General features: G+C 51.0%; 1 protein-coding gene across 3 annotated transcripts in view; it reads right to left on the reverse strand.

Moving 5' to 3' along the window:
• The window catches only part of AARS2 (alanyl-tRNA synthetase 2, mitochondrial), a 135287-nt gene that overhangs the window by 68569 nt on the left and 44835 nt on the right, over positions 1-21883 (reverse strand). For all 3 annotated transcript variants that reach the window (XM_029592889.1, XM_029592887.1, XM_029592888.1), the window contains exon 13: positions 2781-2894. In XM_029592889.1, coding sequence (XP_029448749.1) covers positions 2781-2894 — 114 coding nt within the window. The remainder of the gene's footprint in view (positions 1-2780; positions 2895-21883) is intronic.

The raw sequence follows: 21883 nt of genomic DNA on the forward strand, positions 1-21883 counted from the left end.
CAGGGGTGTCCCATTCGCGTGTAGGTTTTGCACCTCCACCATCTGCTGGAGGCAGAAAAATACTGACGTACTGTAGGTGCACCTCACAGAAGGGGCAAAGTCAGTTGGAACTTTTTCTGCCTCCATCTGCTGATGAGTGGACAGAACCCAGGAGTCTGGACTGGTCCGGGTACGTACATGGAACTTAAAATTGACCTCCGGCCACACTAAGCGTGTTCACGGTCTGAGCCAACAGACTCGGGCCACATCAAGCATGTTCAGGGTATGAGCCAACAAACTCAGCAAGACATCACTGTGAGATAAAAAACATATGAGCAGAGTCCAAAGCAGCTCTCAATCAGATGCAATTTCTCCCTCTTCTAGGAGGTGAGAAAGCCAATTCCCCATTGGAATTCTCCGATGTCTCATGATCCACACCCCCTTGAACATTACCAAGGACAGCCTCCCTGTGGCATTTGCCCGCCGTGACTGACAAATGGGAGGCCCGAGCACATCATCCCTACATAATAGGTTGCTTTGCCTTTGCTAGGAGCCCCTGCAGAAAGGTCTGCAGACCCTGGAAACATTCCATCCAGGAGGAGGAGGAAGATGGATCTATACCAGAGCCCATAGGCCCAAACTTGATGTCTCCGACCTCTCTCTCTCAAAGAAGCTTCTGCCCTCAGGAACAAGAGAGGAGAACTGACTGTTGCCTCACCTCCCACTCCACTCCCCTTCAGAGACACCATAGGCCAAGGAGATGTCCTAACATGGACAAAAGCTGTAGTGGTCAAACTGCTTTGAGCATCTAAACAGCGCTAACACAAACGAAGAGAGTGAGGACCGAACTGCTATCAGACGGCAAGCCTCACAGATAGCAAGGCGCTTGGACTTGTTCGTCCCCAGCACCTAGCTCTCCTGAACTTTGGCTCTAGGTGGCCTCCTGTGCGCACACCAATGCCACCCGAGTGTACATGCACACCCCTCCAGGACGCGCGCAAATATGCGCGCTCAAGACTAGATTGCAGTTGTATGCGCACAAGTACCTGCACAAATATGTGCTCAAGTTTAGGTTGCAGTCTTATGTGCACAAATATTTGCGCAAATACGCACTCCAGACTAAGTTTGGCCTTACGCGCACAAGTACCTTCGCAACTACGCACTCAAATCTAGGTTATGGCCTTATGCGCACAGGTCCCTGTGCATGCAACCGCCATTAGGCGAGAATGCGCACACACACACACCTACGCACATAGGAAAAGAACCACTGCCATGGCCTACCACACGGCTAAGCAAAGCCTGCCTGCTCTTTCAGTGTGCTAAGGCCCGGATCCATTTAACATCCGGCACCGAAAGTCATCGGCCTGAAAAGCTTCTCAACAGCTCAGTCCTCTTGACTGGCCAAGAATCCATGGAGACTGGGGCCAAGAGCCACCATCCCACTAAACACGCTTTGCGCATAAGCAAATTAAAACCAACAGAAGACCTCTACCAGAACCACAGACTCCTCCTCAGTGCAAATGCCTCTCTGCACATCTGTGGGACAGGGAACCGCTGGTGATAGTCGAGGAGGGGATTCCCCTGCCTCTCCCACCGACGCTGCTAGGAAACTAAAAATGGCCGCTGTTTCTGCACTGACGGGAAAGGCCTCAGAACTAGATCCTGTAAACCGTGACGGAACCGTCTCCTATACAGAAAAAAGAAGACTAACTCCTATCTTTTTATCTTTTTTCAGAGAAAGCCAATTAAAACCTGAAGTACTTGCATGATCCTAATAAAAGGAGACGGCTGACTAGCCTGAATCAGAGAGACCGAAGGGTGAGCTGATCCACCTGCTGGAGACAGACAAATACTGAAGGACTACAGGATAGGCTCTGTCCTCATGTAGGACACCCTTTCAATTTTAGTCTGTCTCCACCTGCTGGAAAGGAGGCTCAACCCACTGTCTGGACTGATCCGGGTACGTATAGGGAACCCTCAGTGCCAGGAAGCCAACCCCCGGTCTCCTCTGCAGGCAGAGAAGCTACTGAAAAACCTCACCGCTGAGCTCCCCAAGCTGCTAAGGTAGCTTCCCCTGCACAGATTCCTCTAACTCGTTCCTTGCTATCTCTCTTTTTTCTTTCCTACTCTCTGAGAAGACAAAGATGCATAGAAACCAATACTTTCCTTTGGTGCAGAGGTTCAGGTTCCAGAAGCGCACGCCGCATGGCAGATCAGAAAAGAACCAGACCACTGGCTATATCTGTCTCCTTTTGCCAAACTTTAGCGACCCAGCCCAGGACAAACCATATAAAAGGGCACTTTCCTGCTCCACTGGGCTTGCAGTGCAGAACTACCAGCAGATTCCACCACTGTCTCGTGGGGGATGAAGGATCTGGACCACCAGATGGTCCACCCCATGAACCTCCAAAACTGAGCTATCAGAAGGGTCACCAACCCCCTGCTCGTCCACCTCAAACCAAGGGGGATGGCCCCACCAGGACCTCACAACCCCTGGGAGGATCCAGAAATGTTGACTTTTAATCTTTTTTTCCTTTCCCTCCAGATTGCAGGTTTTACAGCATCTGCTGGAGACAGAGAAGTACTGAGGGACTGCAGGTGGCTCACTGGGTTATGTGCAGTGTCAGTGAAACTTTCTCTGTCTCCAGCTGCTGGCAGGGAGGCAAAACCCAGGAGTCTGGACTGATCTAGGTACACACAGGGAACAAGATCATTAACGCTTCTGCTTGGCACAGATCACAAGTAGACAGACCCAGACCTACCCCTGCTGCCTCCCCTTCCCAGATCCTAGCCCAACACACCTCATCTATGAAGAGCTGAACCTGGTCCCCAACCTTCAGCGGCCCCAGGGTCACAACCTCATGAACTACGTATCCTCCAGATCTCTGTACCGTCTCCACCGGAAACATGACATCCTGCAGCCAAAAGAAGAAATCAATCAATCAGCTCCCCATATGTCCACAGCTGGACGGGGCCACAGAGAAAGTTTTAGGCACAGTAAAAAACGTTCTCCCCTCTCTCTAAGGCCATGGCCCTGAGAACGGAGCATGAGAAGTGCTCACAGTCTCCATAGTATCTCCCCCTCCTGCAAACTTCTCCTCTAAACCGGGGAAGGACAATCTCTCCCCTTCCCTCTCTTGATCCGAGCAGCAGCCTCTCGTCCCAGCCTCTCTCACCCTCTGCAAGTGGATTGGCAGGAGAAGCCCACTTGCACCCCCCCATGTGTTCTGAGTCCACAGCACTGATCTCACGAGACTAGCACTGGAACTGCTGGGGTGGGGGTCGGTCCCAGCAGAGAAGGGAAGAAGAGATAGGAGGGAGGGAGAGAGGTTGGGGGAAGAAATTGAAAAGAGTGAGAAAGAGGCTGGAGGACAGGGGAGGGGAGTTTGAGGTTGTAGAGATGAAGGGGCTCTTACAAAACCCAATTCATTGGTGTACAACTCTACCAGGTAACCTGTGAGTTATCTGGCTAAATGCAGACTTTTGAATATTTTGGGCACTTATCCAGCTAAAGTATAGCCGGATATCTCATTAGGGGATACTGGCCTAGATGTACTAAGCAGCGATTTTTTTGTGTGTGTGGGGGGGGGGGGGGGGGGGGGGGAGCTGTGATAGTGGAGCCCCTACCCTAAAAAATATTGTAGCTCTATGGTGCATTCTTTTGTTCTGCGGCCAAACATCTCAGGACCAAAGAACCCGGTTAGTGGTCCTTTAAAGCGATGGAAGCCCCAACCCTCAAGGGACTGTCATTGCTGTAAAGGGCCGGCCACTATAAAATTGCCACAGTTAGAGAAAAGCTTGAGTCGGGGGTCTGAGCTAATCCGCAGCTCAATACAGGGCCATCACTCAAGGTGGCCCCCGACTGCCCAAAAAGTTAAAAATAGTCCAAGGTGCCCCTGTGGCGACGGCCCTGCTCTCCCTCCCCCAAGGTAAAAGCACTCATAGGGGTTCAGGGGTCCCCAGAACCTCCTCCCCCTCCATAAAGGTGTGCAATTAAAAAATGTTGGGCTCCGGACCTCCCCGCGTTACCCCCCACTTCACCCCCTGTCTCAGGGTCCCTCATTCAGGCTGGGGCGCCCCCTCACACCTGGCCTGGTTGGCACCATTTTTCAAAATGGAGCAAGATCAGGTCAGTGCCACTTTAAGAAATGGTGCAGGCTGGGTGTGAGGGGGTGCCCTGGCCCCCATGAGGGGGTGTGGGAGGAGGGTCAGGAGGCGGTGGGGGGAGCCTGAACCCCACTGAGTGCTTTTATCTCGGGGGTGGGGGAGGCTCCATCACCATGCAGGCACCTTGGACTATTTTCTAACTTTTGGGCAGTCGGGGGCCGCATCAAGTGGCAGTCCCGGGCTGAGCTGGGTCCTCACCCTTATCCTCTTCTCGAGCCATGAGCCTTTTTTTTTTTTTTTTATTTTGCTGCCACTTTAAATGTGAGGCGGGAGCTTTGGGATTAACGTTAGGGTCCCAGGGTTCCCGCCTCACATTTACCGCATTTCAAATAGGTGGCGTGTTTCCATCACACCCAGCCTTCACTCTCCAAAATCGTGAACTCTTCCCTGGAACACGGCCTTGTCCCTATCCCCCTGAAACAAGCCGTGGTCAAACCCATTCTAAAAAAACCCTCCCTCGATCCCTCCAACCTATCTAACCTCCGTCCCATTTCCAACCTCCCCTTCCTCTCCAAAATCATGGAGAAACTAGTTAACTCCCGTCTCTCTGACCACCTAGAACAAGCCAACATACTCCTTCCAACACAATATGGTTTCCGAAAACACCTCAGTACAGAATCCCTTCTCCTCTCCCTCACAGACACTATCATCAAAGGTATGGATGCCGGTAACTCCTACCTTATCGCCATGCTAGATATTTCCGCCGCCTTCGATACCGTAAATCATAACATCCTCATCAACACTCTCATCAGCATAGGAATCACAGGTACCGCTCTTTCATGGATAAAGTCCTTCCTCCAAAACCGAACTTACACAGTCCTCACCGACAATTTTACATCCCCCCCTGTTAATCTCGACTGTGGCGTCCCCCAAGGATCCTCCCTTTCTTCCACCCTATTTAACATCTACATGCTCCCCCTCACAAACCTCCTCTCCAACCTTGGTATTACACACTTCATCTACGCCGATGATGTGCAAATCCTCATACCCTTCACAAATTCTGTACTCACTGCTCTCCAAAAATGGAACACCATCCTCACCTCCATAAACCAACTCCTCACTGACATGCACCTAGCCCTTAATCCGCAAAAAACGGAACTCCTCCTCATCTCCTCAAAACATGCATCCATACCCTTTCCCTCCACCCCCCCAATTTTCTCTCTGACACAAGAAACCTGGGGGTTATTCTCGATAACCAACTAACCTTCAAACCATACATCAAATCTATCCTTAGCAGCTGTTACTTCAAACTACAAACCCTCAAAAAACTCAAACCCCTTCTCTACTTCTCTGATTTCCGCACAGTACTTCAATCTATAATCTTCTCAAAAATTGATTACTGTAATGCACTCCTACTTGGTCTCCCTGCTACCCACATCAAACCTCTACAACTCCTTCAAAATGCTACTGCACGCATCCTAACCAATGCCAATAAGAAAGACCATATTACTCCCACCCTCATTAATCTCCATTGGCTTCCCATTCACTCACGAATTATTTACAAGACCCTTACCCTCATCCACAAAAGTATTGCTAACGAACATTACAACTGGCTAAACCCACCTTTCCTCCCTCGTATCTCCACAAGACCCACCCGCTCCTCTCTCCGTGGAACCCTTATCCCCCCTTCCATAAAATCCACAAGACTCATCTCCACCACCAATAGGGCCCTCTCTCTCGCAGGCCCTTCCCTCTGGAACTCCATGCCTCCTGACCTACGCACAGAAACCTCCACACCCACCTTCAAAAAGAAACTCAAAACCTGGCTCTTCCTCCAAGCCTACCCCCAATCATCATCATCTCCTACTAACACCCTAACCCGAACTCCATCTCTCGCCAACACCCCCCCCACAGGACCTACACCCGACACCCACCCCCTCCAAGGAGCTTCAAACCTAAACAAAAAAAAAACAAAAAACAACTTTGTATATAACCTATGTACATATTAATTGTTCCTCGAACCCCTGTACATATCTTTTCCCTATGTTTTCCATTTTCTCCCCTCCCCCTCCCCCCTCCTTTTGTCTCGTATATCCCTACCCTTCCCTCCCCTACTTATTTATCTAGTTAATTGCCATGTTACTGCATTTATGTTACAAACTGTTCCTTGTAAAGGCTTTGGCTATATATTATTTGTTATAAGTTATCTGTAAACCGGCACGATGTGCAAACGGCTGTCGGTATATAAAATCAAATAAATAAATAAATAAATAAAATAAATCAAAGCGGACCACTTTCTCTGTCGGCCATTTCCTAGTAATAACCACCTTTGCATGCATTTGCATTATAGGAAAATTGGTTCGTACCTTCTAATTTTTGTTCCTGTAGTACCACAGATCAGTCCAGACTCCTGGGTTTTGCCTCCCTGCCAGCAGATGGAGACAGAGAAAGTTTCACTGACACTGAACATAACCCTGCAGTTCCTCTGTATTGACCTGTACCCAAGCCAAGACAGTAGAATACCAAACATGAATCAATATCCCCTGAACAAGCAGTGGGAAGTGGAAACTTAGAACCGATAAACTAGTTGACTTAAAAACATGTGAAGGACTAAACAAAACCTGTGCCATTCTTCAGAATAATTACCACAGATAGAGCGGACTCTCCTGAACTCCCTACAGCAACTGGGCGGGACTCTGGACTGACCTGTGGTACTACAGGAATGAAAATTAGCAGGTTAAGAACCAATTTTGCTTTCCCTGTACGTACCCAGATCAGTCCAGACTCCTGGGATGTACCAAAGATTCCCTAACCAGGGTGGGACAGCAAAAGTCCCACTCAAAGCACATTCTCCCCAAAACCCTTGGCTTCTGGAGCCTAACATCCAAACGATAATGTCTGGCGAAAGTGTGCAAAGACTTCCAAGTAGCCGCCCTACAAGTCTCTTGCAGTGACACTTGTTGACAATAGGCCCAGATCATCACCTGGGAGCTGGTAGAATGAGCCCTTAAGCCCTCTGGTACTGAATGCCCATGACAGATATACACGGAGCCAATAGCTTCCTTCAGCCAGCGCACAATTCTGGCCTTTGATGCCTTACGCACTTTTCTGCACTACTTCACAGCATAAAGAGGTGATCAGACAACTGAAAGCTATTTGTAACCCCCAGATATCACAACAAACGATATCCTTTTATCGCCTTCTTCTAAGGACTAAATCAGCCTCAGATTCTTCTTGCCTTCTCACCCTTGCAACCCAAGAAACTCCATTCTCCCTTCTCCTATCTTGTCTCCAGTTACGAAAGATTCTTGCCTGGGGCTCGCGTTTGAAATGCAACAATTGTGAGTAGAATTTACTTGTACAATAAATAATTTCAGACTTACAGAATCTTTGTCATGAGGACTGATTGGGTAAAGGTTTAGCTGCCTGCATAATAAAACTCGGATGAGCAGTGGGCTATGAACCAGGAGACCAGGGTTCGAGTCCTGCTGTCGCTCCTTGTGACCTTGGGCAAGTCACTTTACCCTCCATTGCCTCAGGTACAAACTTAGATTGTAAGCTCTCTGGGGATAGGGAAATACCTACAGTACCTGAATGTAAACCGATGTGATATCTCAGATTGAATGTCGGTATATAAAAATAATAATTAAAAAAAACAAAAAACAAAGCGCACCTGACATCCAAAAACTGCAACTCCCTCACGTGAGGCGCTGAAGTTTCCAAATTTGGGAAAGCTGAGAGCTCCACCAACTGACTTAAGTGAAAGGATAAAAGAAAATTATTCCTCACTTGCTAATTTTCGTTCCTGTAGTACCAGGATCAGTCCAGACGGTGGGTTATGTCCCCCGTCCAGCAGATGGAGTCAGACAAGAACTTCTGAGGGCGCTGCCATATAAGACAGCATGCCAAGCATCCCTCCCCAGTATCTTTCTGACTCCAGCAGATAGGAGCAGGGGAACAGTGGTTCCCCACTACACTGATCTTAGTGTAATTTTCTCTCAGTCTCTTCATGTCTTGCTTTGCTATTGTTTTAGTGAGGAATCAAGTTGCGTGATGAAAAAGACAGAGAGCCCTGCAAAATAAAAGCAAACAGCTCACTTACCCCGGTTACAGAAGCAGGAAGAGAGAAAGAGAGAAACAGAGAAGGCAGCAAGCTCTGCTGGCAAGGCTCTCTGGAGAGCTAGGCTGGATACTCTCCCTCACAAAGTAATGAGAACACTGTCTCCTTTTTTTTTTTAACTTGATTCCTCACTAAAACAATAGCAAAGCAAGACATGAAGAGACTGAAAGAAAATTACACTAAGATCAGTGTAGTGGGGAACCACTGTTCCCCTGCTCCTATCTGCTGGAGTCAGAAAGATACTGGGGAGGGGCACTTGGCATGCTGTCTTATATGGCAGCGCCCTCAGAATTTCTTGTCTGACTCCATTGGCTAGACGGGGGACATAACCCACCGTCTGGACTGATCCTGGTACGTACAGGGAACACCACTTTTGGCAGAAAAGCTGGGACTGTCCTCAAGGAAACCCCTGAATCCGAAATTCTCAAGAAAGGATCTCTATATAAGGCTTGAAGCTCCAAGATCTGCCTAGCAGAACAAAGCGCGACCAAGAAAATCACCTTCAACGTAAGATCCTTTTGAGAGGCTCAAACGGCGCCACACACATGCCTTTCAGACCCAAGTTAAGACTCCAGGAGGGACAGTTTCTGAACCGGAGGGTGCAAATGCTTCGTTCCACGGAGAAAATGTACCACATCCAGGTGTGCAGCCAGCATCATTCCATGTATCTTGCCTCGGAGACATCCTAAGGCTGCCACTTGAACTCTGAGGGAATTAAAGGACAGGTCTTTCACCAAACCTCTTTGCAAGAAAGTAAGAATATTTGCTATGGAAGCTCACATAGGAACAACACCTTGCTCCGTGCACCAATCCTCAAACTCTGTCCAGACCTTCACATACGCTAAGGGGGTGGAAGACTTCCTAGCTTGTCAAACAACATCCTCAGAGTAACCTTTGTCCTTTGTTTTCTCTCAAAAGCCAAGCCATGAGACAGAAGCAAGCCGTTTGAACCTAAAATATGGGATCTTGATACAGAAGGCTCAGGAGATGAGCAAGCTTCAACGGGCCGTCTATCGCTAGATTGACCAGATCTGCAAACCAAGGCCTCTGAGGTCGCTCCGGAGCCACTAGAATCACATCTCACGGTGGACCTCCATGCCTGCAATATCTTGCCCACCAGCGGCCATGGCAGAAACACATACAATAGGACGTCCCTCAGCCAAGGAAGAACCAAACTTAGATTGTAAGCCCTCTGGGGATAGAGAAGCACTACAGTACCTGAATGTAATCCACTTTAAAGTGCTGAAAGAAGTGTGAAAAGCGAATATAAATCAAAATTAAATTTAAATTAAATTTAAAACCAAAGCGTTGACTCTCTCTGCTCTGCGCTCTCCTCTGCGATTGCAGATGCGGGCCGCCTTGGCATTTTGCTGAGTTGCCATTAAGTCCATGCAGGGCTTGCCCCACCTGGAACTGATGAGAGTCATTGCCTCCTCCGACAGCTCCCAATCCCTGAGATCCAGCTGTTGACGGCTGAGAAAATCCACCTGCACATTGTCTGTCCTGGCTATGTGAGAAGCCGCTATCAATGTCAGATGTTCCTCTGCCCAGCAGATCAGCTCCCGAGCTTCCTAAGCCACTGCACGACTCTTGGTACCACCCTGCCTGTTGTTATAAGCCACCATCGTCGCATTGTTTGACAAGATTCTGACTGGACGGCCACACATGAGAGGAAGAAATGCCCTCAGCACTAAACACACCACTCTTGTCTCTAGGCGATTGATAGACCATGACGCCTCTTCCGCCGACCACTGGCCTTGCACTGATTGATCTTGACAGACAGCTCCTCAACTGAAGAAACTGGTGTCGATGGTGACCACTGTCCACTCTGGGACCTTCTGTTTGCTGCATTGAGTTCCATGTAAACCGATGTGATGTTCCCAATGAACATCGGTCTATAAAAACTTTTAAATAAATAAATAAATAAATCCCTCAACCCAATTGGTCCTGACCAAACCACCACGAGAGACAGGATCTGGCTAATTCCGTAAGTGGCAAAGGAAGCTGAAATTGCTCTGACAACACATTCCACTGAGAAAGTAACGCCGCCTGAGAGGCCTCATATGAGCAAACGCCCAAGACATGAGCTCCAATGTGGATGCCATGGAGCCAAGAAACCGTAGGTAATCCCAGACCCTGAGTACCTGACTCTCTAACAATCTGCGAATTTGCGACTGCAACTTGACAATGCACTCCCCCTGTCAGAAAATTCTTCCCCAGTCTGGTATCAAAGTGCGCCCCCAGAAATTCCAGCTATTGAGATGAGACGAGATGACTGTAAGCGCTGCAGCACCAGATCCTCCAATTGTCTGCAGTGGGCTTCTGACTTTGCCCGAATGAGCCAGTCATCTAGATATGTGTGCACTAGTAACCCCTCCTTCGTCAGGGCTGCTGCCACCACTACCATCACCTTGGTGAAAGTTCTTGGAGCCCAAACAGCAGGGCGCAAAATTGAAAATGCATGCCAAGAATTTTGAACCACAGAAATCTCTGATGGTTGGGCCATATGTGCAAGTGCATCTCGGTCAGATCCAGAGACACCAAAACTCCCCCTTGTGCACTGCTGCAATGACTGAGCGGAGAGTTTCAATGCAAAAACGTGGAACTGTGAAAGCCACGTTTACTCTCTTCAAATCCAAAATTGGACGTAAAGTCCCTTCCTTCTTTGGAACCATGAAGTAAATGAAGTAACGTCCCAGCCCTCGTTCCTCCACGGGAACTGGGACAATGGCTCCAAGCATCTGTAGACGGGTCAAGAGTCTGTTGTACTACCCTTCTCTATTCTGCAAAGGTGCAAGGAGAGGTCATGAACAGGTCCCGAAGCGGACGAGCAAATTCTAAGGTGTAAGCTTGTTTTATCATGCTTACGACCTACTGGTCCGTAGTAATTTTGGCCCACTCCTTGTAAAAAAAAAAAAAAAAAGTACAAGGACAGAGGAGTGGACCAGCCTCTCGTCATTGTGCTGATTTGGCTCCAGTGCCTCCCTGGCCAGAGCTGTCCCTGTTCGGCTTTTGTTCTCAAATGAATTTGTTCCAGGACTGCCACCTCCCCGAGTTTTGCCTCTGAACCCCTGTCGAAGGCCTTCCTTGGTGAAAACGCCTGTTCCCTCAGAACCTAAAGCGTCCAGAAGAGGAATTCCTCGCCCTTTTAGGTCTGTCTTCAGGTAACTTGTCAACTTTGTCTCCCAGATGCTTTACTAGCTCCTCCAAAAAACAGCTTTCCCTTAAAAGATAACACTCCTAACTGAGGCTTGGACGAAACATCCGCAGACCAGTTCTTTAACCAAAGTAGTCTCCCTGCCGAGACTGCCGACCTCATAGTCCTAGAGGACGTCCGATTAAGTCATACAGTGCATCAGCGCCATAGGCTACCACAGCTTCCAGCCACTCAGCCTGCTTCACCTCCTGGGAGGACATAGACTTGTCAAACTGCAGCTGCTGCACCCATATGCTGAGTGCTGACACCTTAAAAATCTTCTTCAAAAGGATTCTGCAGATCTTTTAAAGCCACCGCACCGGCCACCGGAATTGTCGTCTTCTTAGTTACAGCTGATACTAAGGCATCCACAAAAGTTCCAGTGTGTCCTCGGATAAAGGATATAATTTACCTATCACCCAGTTAACCTTCAGGCTGGTCTCCGAAGTATACCACTGCCTGACCACCAACTTCTTGACAGTTATGAAAAGGAAAAGCCTTCACTGGACCCCATAAGTCAGTCATGACTGGGTCCACATCCTCCTGATCTGACTCTTCTCCTGGAATCTTTATTCCTAGTTCTGCCAAAACATAGAGGATCAGGAGTCCCAACTGTTCCCTGTGGAACGGACGCACCACTTTGGGATCATCACAAATCATCCCAAAATCATTTTTTGCCTGTCAAATACAGGCTGCTAATGGCAATCCTCACAACCTATTCAATATTGTTAAATCTCTCACTTCCACTCACCATAACTCCTCCGACCATATAAACAATGATTTTTGTAACATAGCTAATCACTTCAAAGATAAAACTACAAGCATTTTTGCAGAACTTAACCACCTGTCGATCCTGCAACTTATCCACCTTTCTCCAGACTGTACCTTCACTAATTTCAAACTTACCGACCCAGACACAATAGTCTGCATTATTTCAAAATCTAAACCCTCTAACAGTCCATTTAACCCCTGCTCTGAAAATCTATTAAAAGCAATAAAAGAACATCTCACCATTTTTTACCAAATTAGTTAACTCTTCACTTACATCCGGTACTTTTCCATCCTTACTAAAACAAACCTCTATCCTCTCAATTCCAAAAAAGAAAAATCTCGATCCCTTTGACTGGTCCAATAGGTTCATTACCTTCTATAGCAAAAATTATTGAATCAGTTGTCCTTCACCAACTGACAGAATACATCAATGATAATAACATGCTCCATCCAAATCAACACGGATTTCAGAAAAGGACACAGTACAGAATCTCCTCTTCTCTCTTTTATTAACTGTTTGTCTGATATTGTATTCCATTTTTCATTGTAACTAATTATGTATGTTTTAACATGTAAACCGCTTAGACCTAACACCCACTGTATAAGCGGCATACAAATAATTTAAAATTTAATAAATAAATCCCCATCCACAGGTGGGCCTTTTCCCTGCCCCCCCCGGGAAGGATCCACCTGGGGAGTATCCAAATGCGCCGCAACACCGATATCAGAATCCCCAGACAGATCGTCCACCACAGCGCTCTCCGAGGGCTCCCCAAAGGCTCGCCGAACCCTGGTAGCCCTCAGTCCCCCTGTGGTTCTGCATTTCTTCTTGGGCCGTGGCCCAGAGGAAGCCTCATGCTTGGGCCCCTGCCACCCCGCGGCTTTCCGGGCCAGATAAGCCTTATCATTAAAAGTACAAAATCTGTTGAAAACGAGGAAGAACTATCTGAATCCTCCTCAGGAGGTCATCTTCCGCCCCCTCCCCCCCCCCCCCCCGAGCCTGCATGGGGACAGTGAAGGAGGGAAATCCCCCTCCCCCCCACGACCTCTGTAGCAGCCACAAACGTGGCCAAGATGGCTGCCATTCCTGCACTGACAGGGACGGAGTCGACTCTTTCCGCAGCACCAACAGCCTCCCAGACCCATGCTGCTGCTCGGTCTCCCCACCCCTCCCCGCAGACAACTCCAAACTGCTCTCTCCCTCCGGGAAGTAGTGACCGTTTCGTGAGAGCTGCCCGCCCAAGCTCCCACACTCAACGCATTTGTTGCCGCGTGGCATGCCTTTGAACTGCCTGACCGCGGGAGGTTGTTGCCTGAGGAAGAAACTAGAAGCAGAGCCCATGAAAGCTGAGCCCCAACCAGCGTCAGCCCCATAGTCTCTCTCTCACCTGAAAGTTCCTTTTTTTTTTTTTTTTTACTTAAACAACCAAAGAATTAGAAAAGGCTGACTTCCCTGCACTGAAGAGAGGCAGCAGGCTCCACTGTCCCTTCTGGAGAAAAGGGAGCTGGGTCCACCAGCTTTCAACCTCCAGCAGCTAAGAACTGAGCAAACTAACTCCCTGCTCGTCCACCTCAAAACCAGAAGGGATGGTCTCACTAGGACCTACCAACCTCCTGGGAGGAATAGGAAAATTAGTTCTTAACTGCTAATTTTCGTTCCTGTAGTACACCAGATCAGTCCAGACAGTGGGTTGAGCCTCCTGTCCAGCAGATGGAGACAGAGAAGTTTTTGACTGACACTGCCCTTAAGTTGAGGTGTCATCTGCAGTCCATCAGTATTGAACTGTACCCAAGCCAGATGAAAAGGAATACAACTCACACTAACTATATACAAATTTCCCCCAGAACGAGCAGAGGGAAGAAGAAACTTTGGAAATTGAATAAGAACTGTTACCCACACAACACACCTGCTCGGGACTAGAACCTGAAGCCAAACACTGAACGAGCGGACTCTCCAACTCTCCTAACCCAACCTGGGCGGGAGTCTGGACTGATCTGGTGTACTACAGGAACGAAAATTAGCAGATAAGAACCAATTTTCCTTTCCCTGTATGTACCCGGATCAGTCCAGACAGCTGGGAAGTACCAAAGCTTTCTTATAGAGAGTGGGCTCCTGGGAGTCCCGCTCGAAGCACCAAAACCCCCAGTTTCAGGGGCCTGGACGTCAAGACGGTAGTGCTTGGCAAACGTATGCAAGGACTTCCAAGTAGCCGTCCTACAGATTTCCTGAGGCAAAACCTGTTGAGGCCGCCTACGAACGGGTAGAGCGGGTATGAAGACCGACCGGCACTGGCTGGCCTTTTGCGATGTACGCAGAACTAATGGCCTCCCTTCAACCACCGAGAAAGAGGCCCTTGACACTTTTTGTCCTCGCCTCGGACCGCTCCACAGCACGAAAAGATGATCAGACAGGCGGAAACTGTTGGTGACATCCAACTTCTACAATTCCCTGGACTGGGGGGTTGGAGGATCCGAAACCGGGAAAGAAGGGAGCTCCACAGACTGATTCAAATGGAAAGATGTCATACCTTAGACAGAAAAGAGGGAACCGTTCTCAAGGGCACTCCCGAATCCGTAATCTACAAGAAGGGTTCACAACAAGAGAAAGCCTGAAGCTATGACACCCGCCGAGCTGAGGAAATAGTCATATAAGAACAACCTTCAAAGTGAAATCCTTCAGCATCGCATACTTTAAAGGCTCGAACGGTGAAGCACACATGGCCCTCAAAACCAGATTGAGGCTCCAGGAAGGGCAAGGATTCCGAATAGGAAGACAAATGTTTTACCCCCCCCCCCCCCCGAAGGAAGCGAACCACGTCCAGATGAGATGCCTCGCACAATCCCCTGAAAGGAACCTAGAGCTGCTACCTGAACTCGCAGGAAATTAAAGGATAACCCTTTCAAGAGACCGTCCTGCAACAAGGCCAAGACATCACCCACGGAGGCCTGAGTCATGTCTACCCCGTGGTCCACACACCAAGACTCAAAACACCCCAAACCCTGACATATGCCAGGGAAGTAGAGGTTTTCTGGGACTGCAAGAGAGTGGTAATCACCGCCTCCGAATAACCTTTCCTCCTTAGGTGCTCCCTCTCAAAAGCCAGGCTGCGAGACAGAAGCGATCCGCCCCTTCCAAACAAACGGGCCCTTGGCGAGGAGGTCCAGCAGGATTGGAAAACGCAAGGGACCGTCCACCACTAGGTTGACCAGATCCGCAAACCATGGATGCTTCAGCCATTCCGGAGCCACAAAAATCACATCTCCTCGGTGTGCTTCTACTCGGCGCAACACTTTGCCAATCAGCGGCCATGGAGGAAACACAAAGCAGAAGATCCAACGGCCAAGGAAGGATCAGAGCGTCCACTCCTTCTGCGCCCGGCTCCTGACGTCAACTGAAAAAGCGTGGGGCCTTGGCGTTGCGCAATTGCCCCAGAGACACACCAGGAATCAAAAACCTTCCATATTCGTACATAAGAAATGGAGATGGAAGTCTTCCTGGCCTGCAAAAGCGTGGATATTACTTCCTCTGGATACCCTCTTTTTCTCAGCCTTCTTCTCTCAAAAGCCAGGCCGCAAAATAGAAGCGATCTGCCTGGTCGAAAAGTACGGGACCCTGACGAAGGAGATGAGGAAGATGTCCTAGACGAAGAGGACCGTCCACCACTAGATTCACCAGATCTGCAAACCATGGCCTTCTTGGCCACTCTGGCACCACCAGAATCACCTCTCCGTGGTGAACCTCTTTTCTCCTTAGAACCTTTCCCACCAGAGGCCATGGGGGAAACATGTACAGCAGAACATCATGACGCCAGGGCAGTACCAGAGCATCCACCCCTTCCGCCCTGTGTTCCCATCTGTGACTGAAAAAGCGGGGTGCCTTCACATTCCTTAGAGTGGCCATCAAATCAAGGTGGGGAGACCCTCACCTCCCGACCAGGAGTGACATTGCTTCTCCGGATAGTTCCCACTCTCCGGGATCCAACTGTTATAATTAGTGAGGTTTGGGTGGACTCTTGGACACTGTGGCAGCTGACCACGCCCATGGGGGGAAGTCCCGTGAAGGGTCACAGGTCAGGCTCAGCTTAGGACACACAAACACAGCGTTTGATCTTTTATTAGACAATGTGATGAAGCCACCAGAGGTGGCAGTAGGCAGCAGTAGAAGTAGCCCGGCTGGGCTAGTGTCCCTCAGGCGCTGGAACAGCGACTCCTCCTGTAGCAGTGCTGTAGTGGAAAGAATTGAGAATAATGAGTACAGTGGAATATGCACAAAGCCCCAGTATGGAGAACCCCAGAATAGGAAGAGCAGGCCCTCGAGGAGCGAGTACCTGATCCCTGATAGCTGAGAGGCTTGAAGGTAATGTACTCACACAGCGGTTCCACGTAGGAGATGGCACTAGGGCTGGAACGGAGGCAGGCCCTCAAGGAGCGAGTACCTGGTTCCAGGGAACAGCTCTGACGTGAATATGGTAGTACTCACTGGTGTTGAAGATAGCGAATCCTTCCAGGCAGAAGAGAAGGTAGGAGCAGGCAGCGAGTCAGGGAACATGGGCCCTCGAGGAGCGAGTACCAGTTTCCTGATAGCGACCTGAAAAGCAAGTGAGGTCCCCGAGGAGCAGGTATCCCGTTAGCATTAAGAGTCCAATGGAAATTGGAGAGGCAGAGTAGCTAGGTACGGAGAGCGAATCCCATCCATAAGATTCCCCTTGCTAACTCAAAGGCTAGCAAACATTGTAGGCTTTAAATATCCGGGCAGTGTGATGTCATCACAGGGGGACGCCCCAGAGGTTTGCGCCAAGTAGGAAATAAGAGTGAGGGCCACGCGGCGTGCGCGCCCTAAGGTACCAGCGGAGCATGGTGGGAGGCAGCGCCCAAACCGGTCCGGGGACGCTGGAGAGGACGGCAGGCAGATGCCGCGGCAGCCAGGCGTCCATCCATAGTGAGAGGAGGTGCAACAAAAGAAAGGTAGGCGGAGTGAAGCCGTCGGGAAGGGACGGTTGCAACACCAACATCTGCCGATTTAAGAAATCCGCTTGAACATAGTCTACTCCCGCTATGTGAGAAGCCGCCAGACGCATGAGGTGACGCTCCGCCCATATCATGAGCTTGTCCATCTCCCGAGAGACATGTCGACTCTTCGTGTCCCCTTGCCGATTGATGTATGCCACTGTAGTAGCACTGTCTGAGAAAATCCGCACAGATATTCCGCGCACCAGAGGGAGAAATTGTTTCAGGGCGAGACGGACTGCTCGGGTCTCTAGGCGACTGATTGGCCATTTCGCCTGTCCCGATGACCAGTGGCCCTGTGCCGCCTGAGTTTGACACACCGCCCCCCAGCCGGAGAGACTGGCATCTGTAGTGACGACTACCCACTGTGGGACTTCCAAGTCCACACCGCTGAGCAAATGATCCAGTCTGAGCCACCAGCCCAGGCTGTTCTTGGCCTGCTCCGGAAGTGGTAAGAAAGCTTGGAACTCCTGAGACACCGGCTTCCAGTGAGAGAGCAATGCCCTCTGCAAAGGCCGCAAATGCGCAAAAGCCCAGGGTACCAAATCTATGGTGGAGGCCATAGAGCCCAGTACTTGAAGATAATCCCACGCGGGAAGTGTCAGAGTCTGGAAACATTGAATCTGAGAAATGAGATTGAACGCCCAGTCTTGATGCAAGAAAACTTTGCCCACACTGGTGTTGAAAAGAGCTCCCAAGAAATTCAGTGTTTGCGACGGCGTAAGACTGCTCTTGGCAAAATTGACCACCCATACGAGAGAGTTCAAAAGATGAAACACCTTGTCGACCGACTGCTTGCAAAGATCCTGGGACTTCGCCCGAATGACTCAGTAGTCCAGGTAGGGATGAACTAAGACACCCTCCTTCCGTAGAGCCTTGGTGAAGGTGCAGTGAGCGGTTGCCAGACTGAAGGGCAGGGCCTGAAACTGATAATGCTGACCCAGAATCTTGAACCGGAGAAAATGCTGATGAGCCTTGTGGATGGGAATATGGAGATAAGCCTCCGTGAGGTCTAAGGATGCTAGGAATTCCCCGCTGCGGACCGCCGCTATTACTGAACATAGAGTTTCCATCCGAAAATGCGGAATCTTTAGGGCCCGATTTACAGTCTTGAGATCCAAGATGGGTCTGAAAAGAAAATTATTCCTTACCTGCTAATTTTCGTTCCTGTAGTACCATGGATCAGTCCAGACAGTGGGTTATGTCCCCAATCCAGCAGATGGAGTCAGCCAAAGCTTTGAGGGGGCGTCACCAGGAGTGCTACTACCCCCTCTGCAGGAGTTCAGTATCGAGAATATCCAAGCCCGAGTAAAAACAAGAACCCCCATATTGGATCAAGTTTAATGAACGGCAACAATCAGCCGTAGAACCCTTCCCACCAACGGGTGGGGGGACAAAAGGTCAGCGTGTCAACCCCAAAACAGAACTGTGACAAAACAGGGAAGAACTGAGCAATCATGAGAGACAGAAAATACTACCGTCCCGTATGAGAAAAACCCCGTCGAGCAGGAATAGGACCCAAATGCGGTGGGCGTCTGGACTGATCCATGGTACTACAGGAACGAAAATTAGCAGGTAAGGAATAATTTTCTTTTCCCTGTACGTACCTGGATCAGTCCAGACAGTGGGATGTACCCAAGCGTCCCTAAACCGGGTGGGGTCCTGCGAGACCCGCTCGTAGAACCTGCTCACCAAAGTGTCCAAAGACCGAGGAAGCGAGGTGAAGACGATAGTGTCTGGAGAACGTGTGTAACGACTTCCAGGTGGCTGCCCTACAGATTTCTTGAGAGGAGACCGAGCGGGTCTCCGCCCAAGAGGCCGCCTGAGAGCGTGTAGAATGCGCAACAATACCGGGCGGGGGAGTCCGTCCCACCCCAATGTAGGAAGCGGCAATGCCAGCCTTCAACCATCTGGCAATGGTCGTCTTCGTGGCCTGAGCTCCCTTCCGAGGGCCGGACCAGAGGACGAAGAGATGGTCAGAAGTCCGGAAATCATTCGTAGCCTCCAGATAGAGGTGCAGGGTGCGCTTGACGTCCAGAAGCCGGAGAGACCTCGGTTCCGAGGAGGAGAAGGAAGGGAGCTCCACCGTCTGATTCACATGGAACGCGGACACCACCTTCGGGAGAAAGGAGGGAACAGTGCGAATCGAAACTCCGGAGTCCGAGAACCGGAGGTAGGGTTCCCTGCACGACAGGGCCTGCAGCTCCGAGATGCGCCGAGCGGAGCAGATAGCCACCAGAAACACCGTCTTGAGAGTGAGATCCTTGATCGTCGCATTCCGCAGTGGTTCAAACGGAGGTCCAGACATGGCCCGTAGCACCAGGTTGAGACTCCAGGAAGGACAAGGATTCCGCACTGGAGGCCGCATGTGTTTGACCCCTTTGAGAAAACGGAGAATATCCGGGTGTTGTAGCCGGGATCCCCCGTCCCGCAGGAGCGAGCCAAGGGCGGCCACCTGAACCCGGAGAGAGTTGTATGCAAGCCCCTTGTCCACCCCTGCTTGCAGGAACTGAAGTATCTGAGGAACCGAAGCCTCAGCGGGACTCGTGTTCAGGCCGGCACACCACAGCTCGAACACCTTCCAGACTCGCACATAGGCTACCGACGTCGAAGTCTTCCGAGAACGCAGCAGTGTTGAGACTACCGCCTCCTGGTAGCCCCGGCGCCGGAGGCGGCGCCTCTCAAAAGCCAGGCCGCAAGACAGAAGAGTTCTGCCTGGTCGAAAAATACCGGGCCTTGGTGAAGGAGGCGGGGGAGATGTCCTAGACGGATGGGTCCGTCGATCACCAGTTGGATCAGGTCCGCAAACCAAGGTCGTCTTGGCCACTCCGGGGCGACGAAGATCACCGGTCCCTGGTGGGCCTCTACGCGGCGGAGTAGTCTTCCCACCAGTGGCCACGGCGGGAACGCGTAAAGGAGCAGGTTGGCCGGCCACGGGAGTACGAGAGCGTCCACGCCCTCCGCTCCCCGCTCTCTCCGGCGGCTGAAGAACCGGGGAGCCTTGGTGTTTCGTGCGGATGCCATGAGGTCGAGGTGGGGGGATCCCCACCGCCGAACGAGCAGCTGCATCGCCTCGTCGGAGAGGGACCATTCCCCGGGGTCCAAAAACTGACGGCTGAGGTAATCGGCCTGGATGTTGTCCACGCCCGCGATGTGCGAGGCCGCCAGGCGGGCCAGATGCCGCTCCGCCCACTGCATCAGCATCTCTGTTTCGAGCGCGACCTGCGGACTGCGGGTGCCGCCCTGCCGGTTGATATAGGCCACCGTTGTCGCATTGTCCGATAAGATCCTGACCTCCCGGTTCTGGAGGAGAGGCAGGAAGTGCTGGAGCGCTAATCTGACCGCTCTGGTCTCCAGTAGATTGATGGACCACTTTGATTCCTCCGAGGACCACGTTCCTTGCGTGGCGCTGCGGTCGCAGACCGCTCCCCAGCCTACAAGACTGGCGTCGGTGGTTACCACGACCCAATTTGGTAGATCGAGAGACACGCCGCGGGCCAAATTCTCCGGATTCATCCACCAGGTCAGACTGTTTCTGGCAAACAGCGGTAGGGGAAGGAGCACCTGGTAGTCCTGCGAAAGCGGCTTCCAGCGGGATAGAAGCGCTCTCTGTAGAGGCCTGAGGTGCGCAAATGCCCAAGGGACCATGTCGATGGTGGAACCCATCACCCCAAGGAGCTGCAGGTAGTCCCAGGAGGTGGGAACCGATAACGCAGAAAACCGTTGTATGTGTTCCCGTAGAGCTTGCGCCTTGTCCTGGCGTAGAAAGACCGCGCCCACACGGGTGTCGAAGGTCGCCCCCAGGAAATCCAAGCGCTGCGAGGGCACCAGGGAGCTCTTGGAAAAGTTCACCACCCATCCTAGGGACTGCAGAAACTCTATGACTCTGGCCACCGCCTCCTGTCCATGCCGAAAAGACTTCGCTCGAATGAGCCAATCGTCCAGGTAAGGATGAACTAGGATCCCCTCCTTCCGCAAGGCAGCCGCTACCACCACCATGATCTTGGTGAAAGTGCGCGGAGCCGTTGCCAGCCCGAACGGGAGAGCCACAAACTGGAAATGTTGATCCAGGATCTTGAACCGTAGCAGTCAATGATGCTCCCGGCGAATGGGGATATGGAGGTAGGCCTCCGTCAGGTCCAAGGAGGCCAGGAATTCCCCCCGATGCACCGCCGCGATCACGGACCGCAGCGTTTCCATGCGGAACCGAACCACCCGAAGTGATTTGTTGACTTCTTTCAAGTCCAGAATGGGCCGGTAGGAACCGTCCTTCTTTGGCACCACGAAGTAGATGGAATAATGGCCCGAGCCCACCTCTCCGAAGGGCACGGGCGCAATGGCGCCTATCTCCCAAAGTCTGTCCAGGGTCAACTGCACCGCCTGTCGCTTGGTGTCCGAGCCGCAAGGGGAGAATATGAACCGTCCCTTTGGGGCGCGTACAAACTCCAACGCGTAACCTTGTCCGATGGTGTCCAAGACCCACTGATCCGATGTGATTCGCGCCCACTCCTCGTAGAAGAACGCCAGTCGCCCCCCGATCCTGGGGACGGCGGAGTGGGCGAGCTGAACATCATTGCGAGGACTTGGGCGGAGGTTGTCCAGCTGCGGGGGCGGGACGCGCGGGGCGGCGCCTGCGAAAGGAGCGAGACCAGGGCTGAGACCTGGGGGCAGAGGGCCTGGTTGCCGCCGGTCTGTAGTTCCGG

This window comes from Rhinatrema bivittatum, chromosome 3, assembly GCF_901001135.1.
Source record: "Rhinatrema bivittatum chromosome 3, aRhiBiv1.1, whole genome shotgun sequence".
NCBI classification, from domain to species: Eukaryota; Metazoa; Chordata; class Amphibia; order Gymnophiona; family Rhinatrematidae; genus Rhinatrema; species Rhinatrema bivittatum.